We start from the raw sequence: 8785 nt of genomic DNA on the forward strand, positions 1-8785 counted from the left end.
CAGCGGCGGTCATTTCCAAGCTAAAGAGACACTTTTCAGTTCATGGCACACCGCACACGCTCCTCACTGACAATGGCAGACAATACACTAGTCAACAGTTTGTTGATTTCGCAAAACAGTGGGACTTCACCCATTCAACCAGCAGCCCAGAGTTTCCACAGTCAAATGGTCTTGCTGAGAGAGCGGTGCGCAGTGCAAAACAGCTCATGGAAAAATCTCACCGAGATGGAACCGATGTGTTTCTTGACCTCCTAAACCTTAGAAACATTCCCCGTGACACACAACTAGGCTCCCCTGCTGAACGCCTCATGTCTCGTCAGACACGCGCGGGCATTCCTGTGTGCAGCAAGCTGTTGGCACTCATTGCAAAAAGACACAGGACAGATCCGTGACCGACTTCACGACAAAGGACTCCGACTGAAGCGTCACTATGATAAGTCCAGTCGCACGCTACAGCCGTTGCAAGAAGGACAAGTGGTCCGCATGCAGACAGAGAAAGGCTACGACAAGCTGGGAATTGTGGAAAGGAAGAGCAAGGAGCCACGATCCTACATCATTCAGGTCGATGGAAGAACCTACAGGAGAAATCGCTCCACATCCTCCCAGTGGCAGAACCGCCTCCACCACCACTCCATGACTATGACCCTGAGTGCCAGGACACTAACCATTCTACAATGGACAGTTCCACACTCACACCGCAATCACACACACGCTCAAACGAAGATTCACAAAACACATCCTCTCCTCAGCCCCAAACCTGCTGTGCAGGTGCCCGGCCAGAAACATTGTGAACCAGACACCATACACTACACGTGCAGGTCGCATCTGCAGACCCAACCCAAGATACACGTAAATGGAAAACACTAGGATGCCTTAGGTGTAATCAGTTTGTTGTCAGTATGTTGAAATATGATGCTTGCTATTTGCATTTTTCATAATTGCTGTTATGTTGAGGTGTGGGGTTACTCCGAGCAAAAAACATTGTTAAGTTAAAGTTGTGTTAAGAAGCACTGTTTAGAGACTTGTGAGTGAATTAGTTTTGTTAGGTGCTACCAGTTAAATGGGGAGGATGTAGATCATTGGTTAAATGATCACCAAGCAATATTTGTTGGTGCAGACCTGCCATAACTGTGGGGGACTAGTCCAACCGGAATAGTATGGTGGGGGGAGTTTTGTTCTTCCGGTGCGGTCTGTGTGTTTTGTCATGTGCTGGAGTACGCATTAAAGTTTTACAGCGGACTAACATCGAGAGTGATTATTGTCTCGTCGCATCACACGAGAGTGCTACAGAAATGCTTAATCCAAAATGGCGTTTTAAGGGCTTGGATTAATGTCAATTCCAGCAAATATTCTTTCTTATGTTAAAAGAACATGGATCTCTGTCAGTGATAACTTCTGACTTTATAACTCAAATTTTAAGAGAGAGCTTCACTGCTAAGCTCTCATCTGTGTGGGTGTCACGGTTCGCCTTGAGGACTCACACGCAGGACTCAGAGGCACAGTCAGTATTTATTTACAGTTCCACCAGGTGTATATACAAACAGTGCAGGGGATAGTGCTATATACAAAGCAGTGACAGGGAAAAGGCTCCGGGGAAATCCAGGTAGGGAAAAGCCACTTGCTCCTCTTCTGACTCTCTCTCCAAACACTCACACAAAAAGGGAATCCGCTCGGGGAATGCAGAGTCGGGTCCAGGGGATCTATGTACAGAAGGAAACACATGTTAGAGGTTTTGCACAGGGAAGCAAAAGAGAACTTGCTCAGAGCCGGGCTGCACTGGCACGAGTCACACACAACGGTCCAGCGATGAGTAGAAGCCACTCCCTGGCTTAAATGCTGGCTGCACTGATGAGGCCCAGGTGTTTCCTCTTCAGAGGGGCGTGGGCCGAGGGCGTGAACCCACCATGAGTTCCGCCCTGGCGAAAGAGCGAGAGAGAGAGAGCAAGAGAGAGAGAGAGAGAGAGAGAACACTACTAGTCATCGGCCTGCTGATCCCCTGGCCGTGACAGTGGGGTTCAAATCCCTTATTCAGATTAAGATTTTATGTGACATTACATTGGCAAAAATTACATTTACTTGAATAATGTGAGTATTGGAGTAAGTACTTGAGTAATTTTTGAATAACTTTAATTTTGTAATGTGCATATTTTATGAATAATGATGTTTCAATACTTTAATCTACTGAATAAGTAAGAATTAGACTTAATAATCTTTTTACTTTAAAAAGGGAAATTGTGTACAATCTTTTATTCTCCAAAATGCACATAATAAAAATGTTTTGGGGAATGTATATGCTTTTAAAAACCAATTGCTTCTTACCTGATGCATGCTATAACTTTCAGCAAAACTGAACTAAAATTTGTTAACAAGCTTACCAAATAAGAAATGTTTTGTGAATTTTCTTTGCAGAGCGACTATCAAAGCCCACATGCCCTAAAAAGGAGGGCACGCTGGCCAGTAATGAGTTCATCACTAAGTTTAAGATAAGAGTTGATCAGAATAGAGGCGATGATGAAAGTCTGGAGCATCAGTTGGAGGCTGCCAACCTGTCTGATGAATCGTTCGAGGACCAGACAGAAGTCAACGGACAAATATGATCACAGACATTTTAAAAACGCGAGTTGAGAGTTAAGGGGGAAAAATATTGTAATAAGTATATATTTGAATTGCACACTAAGATATAAAGTGATGGCAGCGAGCATAGTGTTGCAGGATTTAATTAAAAACACATCTGACTAAGACCAACTGAAATTTACAGTTGTGTATAATAAAGTTTATTCATGATTAATAAAACAAATCTGTAATATTTTTCTTTCTCTTTTGTCCATTTGAATCTCACTACAGCTTAAATAAAAGAAAAGAATATGTTTTGAATAAATTAAACTCTATTCTCTCTTTTTTTTCTTTCTTTTTTTCTTGGTGGGTTTTCTTTTGCAATCAAACGCAACATTATACAATTATATAGTATAGTAAGAAATATCCTTTAACTTAATTTAGTATTTGTTTTTTAATTTTTGTTTTTATTGTTTCCCCTTCAGTTTTGTGCTTATAACATGTTCTAATCTGACATATTATGCAGTAAATTATTTTTGCAATAACTTAACAGGCCATTGTGGGAGCCAACATTCACTTATCAAAGACATATTTGTATATTCTGTGGGCTGCTTTATGGTTGTGTCATTTAGAAACATAAGCCACAACAGACTTCCACCGGAGAGTACTTAAAAATGTATTTTTATGTAAAGATATTTTAATTAACTACTATATTAAGAGAGAACCTATTGTTACATGGATTAATTGTACAAACTGTAGAGAAATAAGTTTAAGCGTGCAACTTTTTATTCATTTTTAACTGTATTAATGTTTTTATGTTGATACAGCCGCCTCATATCTGTTTCCTGAGTGTTTTTTAAACCATGTACTCCATCTATGAGTAAGAACATGAATAAATTCCTTTCCAAATTTGTAGTTCTTTTTTCCAACTGTTTTTAGTATATATGTAACATTTCTTTACACACAAATGCAGGTATTCTTTTGCACCAAGACGTTAAAGAAATGCTAAGAAAAAATGAAAATACTACATTGCAACCTGTGTGTGTGTGTATATATATCTGTATCTATATAGATATATATGTGTATTCGTACCCTTTTTTCATCATCTAGTTTCCTGTGCCAGATCTTCTACTGATCCACTGAGGCAGACATGTAAAAAAACATGAACTAAAGCATATTTCTGTATATAAACAGGACTTTAAGTCTTTATCAACAGCTACTTTAGAGGAAATTCTTCAATAAACTGCAACCAAAGGCTGAACTCAGAGGACAAAACCCAACCTGTTATAAATAGTGTGACAGCAAACTTTCTCTTGTGTAAAGTTACAAATAGGAGTAAATTATCCACAGGAGCTTTTATACATAATGAAGTTATAATTCGTCCTGTAGAAATTGTACATTTAAGCTATATAGTTTCCCTCTGTGATAACTCTGTTTTGAATGCCTCTTATTAACTTTTATGCTTTTACAACCCACTATGAGCAAACACTCAGCAACAGTGGGAAGGAAAAATTCCCTTCATGAAGGAAAAAAAAGTCTGGTAGAACCAGGAAATCTGCCCAAACTGGTTGGGGGTTAGAGCAACAGATGCAAGTCTTCAGATCATTTGCAGTGTGACTGTCTTTGTGCACACTTTAACCTGATTCAGTTTTCTTATTTGTCAAAATGCACCATGGATAAAAACAAAACAAAACAAAACAAAACAAAACAAAACAAAATAGTAATGAAGGAGAATCCTCAGCAAAGATGAATTAAACAAGTTTTATTTTGATCAAATTTTACTTTAAGTAAAACACATCTTTATTTGATGACATTAAAGTCATCAAATAAAGACAGTTTTGATGGAGCTCCTGACCCAGCCCAAGCTCTCTATGAAGACGAGGAAAAACTCCCCAGGGGGCCAGATCGATGGGAAGAAACCTCGGGAAAGCCCATTCAAAGAGAGATCCCCTTTCCTGGGATGGCTGGGGGGGTTACAGGAGCTCCAAAAAAGCTCAATTTTTATTTATTTATTTTTTAAGATCGACCCATCCTATCTATTCCTGTCCAACAGAAAAAAGAAAGGAAGTTACTACAATGTATCACACTTGCATGATAAGGTGTGAATTGTGTGTTTGTGTGTGTTATCTTAGCCAGGGGTGACGCTGGAGCTCCTCCAGTGTTGGGCGCTTCTCCGGGGCTGTAGTTAAACATGCCTCCAAGAAATTCCGGCAATCTTGAAAGAAAGAAAAGATCAAAAAGATGAAGATGATAGTTCTAGTGATCCAAGGCATCAGTGAATCTGGAAGTGTGAAGTTTTCTTACCTGTGGACAGACGCTTTTTGATGCTCAGTTCCTTTGCGAGGAACCTCTCGGTACTGAAGTCCCGTGCATGAAGCGCTTCATACAACACCACTCCCATTTGCCACACCGTGGTGGGTCCACACCTGTAGCAGCTCCTCCTGTACCACTCGGGAGGGGTGTGAAGAGGCGTGCCTAACAAACAGACACAATTACAATTTCTTCTAAATCAAAAGACACAAATTGTTACATCTGTGAAAAGCAGGAGCAGAATATGTTACCATAGAAGATGCGATACAGAGATCGCCGTTTAACAAAGCAGCTCAGTCCAAAGTCGATGATGCGAACTCGAGGCACATCTGAGCCGGTCTCAATCAGAATGTTTTCTCCCTTGATGTCCCGATGAAAGATGTGTTTATCCTCAAGTTCCTTTACAGCATCAACTAGTTGCTTCAGAATGACCTGGAAAAGATGAAAAACACAATAATGAGTTAATGCTTTTCTGCCTTGATTGAATGCTGTACAGTCCAAGGCTCTCCCAGTCAACCTACCTTGGCCTTGTCCTCTGGTAAAGTCCTTCCATTTTCTGCTTTGTATTTTTGCAGGTCCACAGCGGGGACAGGTCTCTCCAGCACCAGGATCAGCTCTTTGCCAAGGTCGAACCACTCCAGCAAGGACACAGGTGCTGATATTCCCACTGACCCTTCTGCTTCACCTGCAAGTTTAAGCATAATGGCCACTTCCACCGAGAGCTTCTTCCCGCTTTCATCCTGAAATGTTACAACAAAGTGGATGATGAGGAACGCCGCATTCAATCCAGTAATGTAAAACTGATTCAAGCGTTGGACGCTTACCGCCACTTTGCAGTAGACTTTATTTTTGGGAATGTGTTTGATGGCAACCTAAAAGACACAGAGCATTGGTGAGCATTTCCTCAGTATGACATAATGAAAGGTGGAAACACAGCAGACGTCTCAGTTTACGATATTATCCATTATCTGCGTTACTGCCTGTCTTACTACCATCATCTGAACACTTACTGGAAAACGATCTTCTATCCGGTAGCCCGCAAACACTGCTCCGCAGCCTCCTTCTCCGAGCTGGTGCTCCTCCACATATCTGGCTTGGAATTCACCTGAACAGACAAAACAGCAAATCTTGTTTTATTACAGCTGTGACACAAGTTACTCTCCTCTGTAGCCTAAATGTTCCTTTTGCCCTTCCCCTGAATATAAAACCCAAGCTGCTTGCTACTTACGTTTTTGGTCTGCCACTGATTTTTTGCCCTGGTCCACATTCCTTTTTTTTTTCTTGGGTGGCTCTCTGTTGTCTCCCGTGGCCTTTCTTTTGCCATTTTTTGCACACACCTGTTTGTTGTTCAAGTCTGGAGATGTGGAAAACACCAAAAGCACATCAGCTCACTGGATGATAGACACAAACACTAAACACCAATATCTTAAACCTAGCAACCACACTTAATCTACCCCCTTATTCAACTAATTAGCCTACCTTTACCAGAGTCCAACGAGGAGGATGCTTTCTCCTTGTCACCGCTCATATGATCAAGCAGTTTAGCCCTCTTTGCTTTCTTTGTTGTGCCCTCTTCATCTTGCACAACCTTGCGTTTCACTCCTTTGACCACATCTGCGCTGGTGGAAGGACCAGCCTGGTCAGCGACCCTCCTCCTTTTTATTGGGGTCGTCTTTTCAGGACTGGCCTTTCTTTTAGCAGTCCTGCTCTTACAATCTATAAACGACAACAACACAGTGGTGAAAAAGAGTCCCCGACATCAGGACTGGAAGCAGTTTGATGGCAAAGAATTTGAAATTGCTTTTGCTTAAATTATCACAAGTTTATTCTTGGGATAAAAAAACTGACCAGTGCGAATTGATACTAGGTTCACTAAGTCTTAGATCTTGATGACACTTGTTGGTCTGTTTTTACTGTTGAGTCCAAGAATAAACTTATTACCTTATTTTACCAAAAGACCGGTAACCTTTCTTTGATTAGACATCTTGTATTAAAGCTATTTTCAATCAAACATATGATTCAATTGCTCTAAAAATGATTCACACAGTGTCAACATTTCTAGGATTTGTATTTTACCAGGATTTGATTTTATTATTTTACTTACCTTGATCTCCTGAATCTCTCTTATCGCCTGGAGTGGTCATTTTTCTTGTTTCCTCTTTCATTGTAATTTCGGAGACCCTTTAAAATCGAAAATGTAAACCGTAATGAGTTAATACTGACTTAATGTTCCTTCAAATGTGCACCTTTCAAATGCTTGACTTTTCTAACTGAATTCTGTAAGTGAGCTTTATAAGTAAACTGGAAACTACGGCAACACAACATAGAATCTTGCCTTTCAGTGACTTCACTGACTGCCAGCAGTTCAAAGTAGTTTACAGAAAAACACTAGCAGACAAAGCCATAATATTTCATATAATTCAATCATTTCATATCAATTAAACAGTTTCTTTCATTACCTTTCATCATTTGTATAAAGACCTCATGTATGGATGACAGTATGAAGATTTGTGGTTGACCACACACTAATAAACACAGTGTCAGCTACATTGTCATCTGATTTAAAGTATTTATTATGTACATTTAACCCTTGTGTGGTGTTCATATTTTTGTTACTCAGCCAGTGTTCATGGGTCTGGTGGACCCGCTAGAGTTTTGGCTTTCCAAATTAACACTATCAAAAATTGTATGTTAAATTACTCAACAGATATTTACTTCATCCCAATTACAAGCCATATGAACAGCAAACATGGTTAATTTTTTCCCTTTACCTTTGTTAGATCACATTTATGAATTAATGTGCTTCTCAGGTTTTTTTTATTTTTATAAAATGTTATAAAAAAATGAATAAGTTATAATCAAGTGGAGTGAGTGGAAAGACACATGTGAAGCAATATGTTTCACAACTAAATGGGATCAGCTGCTCATCAATGGTGACATTAGGCCCAGGGTTGTAAAACAGGGGGAGGTGGTGCACCCACTTATCCCACACTGTCCTGATGGCAGCTAGCTTGTCTCTCTGCCGTCGAGCTGGTCTGTCGTCTCGGTTATCAAAACGGATAATCCTGGAAATTTTGTGGAAGTTTTCCAGAGACATTGATGCACGGAAAGGTTCGTGCCGGTTTCTGCATCCCACAGGGATTCTGTGGATTCCCCTTTGGACCTGAAAACTCCTGCAAGGATAAGAACCCCAAAGTAGGCCTTTGGGGTTCTTAGATGAATTTGGTCCATCTGCTTCCACCTCTCTCCAAAAACACACCTTCCTACTAGATTACTGCAATCCAGAATAATTTTCTGGATGGAATCTGGGATGAAAAGCTAAAATGAAGACTCGATGTCGTGCACATGAGTAACTGTCAGCCGTGTTGGCCCTGGCTTATCACAGTAACAGCTCTGCAGGGTGGCTCATTTCTTGGGCAAGAAGACCATTCAATTTCACCAGTTATTGACATCCATATTTCTTCACTTGCTGTCTGGTGGGCTTGTTCTGGTCCTGGAGCTGGCTGCAGATGGGGTACTCGTCTTCGTTTTGTTACTAAATGGTGCTCAACCTCATCCTCTTCTTCAAAGTCACTGTCAGACTCTGAATTTTCAGAAATGTGAAATATTCTGAAACCTCTTTGTCAACATCATCATCCGAAGCTCCTCTCTCTTCCAAATCAATTGGATGGCCCTCGCAGCAGATAATCTTTTGCCATCTTGATCAGTTGTGATAAAGAACCACACTGGCAAAGTCTTATTTATAGTTTTATGCCCCTAATTAGCAGGTGGGACAGGGTATGAGAAAATAAAATTTGGATCCCTCAAGAAAGAGGGTAAAATGTGTGGGAATGTAAGAGCAGACGGTGTTGGTAGTTGAATTTTCAACAATGTTGCAACTTTGTGCAGGAGGGGAAGAAAACACTATCAGCAGCACCAGAAA

General features: G+C 40.5%; 1 protein-coding gene across 1 annotated transcript; it reads right to left on the reverse strand.

The window, feature by feature from the left end:
- Positions 1-4268: 4268 nt before the first annotated feature.
- On the reverse strand, positions 4269-7245 carry LOC120742221 (serine/threonine-protein kinase pim-1-like). Its single transcript, XM_040045396.1, has 9 exons — positions 6968-7245; positions 6343-6579; positions 6092-6217; positions 5874-5968; positions 5688-5735; positions 5385-5603; positions 5115-5295; positions 4858-5028; positions 4269-4768 (listed from the first exon to the last, which is right to left on the reverse strand). Exons 1-9 carry the CDS (start codon positions 7026-7028, stop codon positions 4677-4679), a joined length of 1230 nt encoding a protein of 409 aa, XP_039901330.1. The 5' UTR covers positions 7029-7245; the 3' UTR covers positions 4269-4676.
- Between the last annotated feature and the right edge of the window lie 1540 nt (positions 7246-8785).

This window comes from Simochromis diagramma, unplaced genomic scaffold (genome assembly GCF_900408965.1).
Source record: "Simochromis diagramma unplaced genomic scaffold, fSimDia1.1 OVJJ01000079.1, whole genome shotgun sequence".
Classification (NCBI taxonomy): domain Eukaryota; kingdom Metazoa; phylum Chordata; class Actinopteri; order Cichliformes; family Cichlidae; genus Simochromis; species Simochromis diagramma.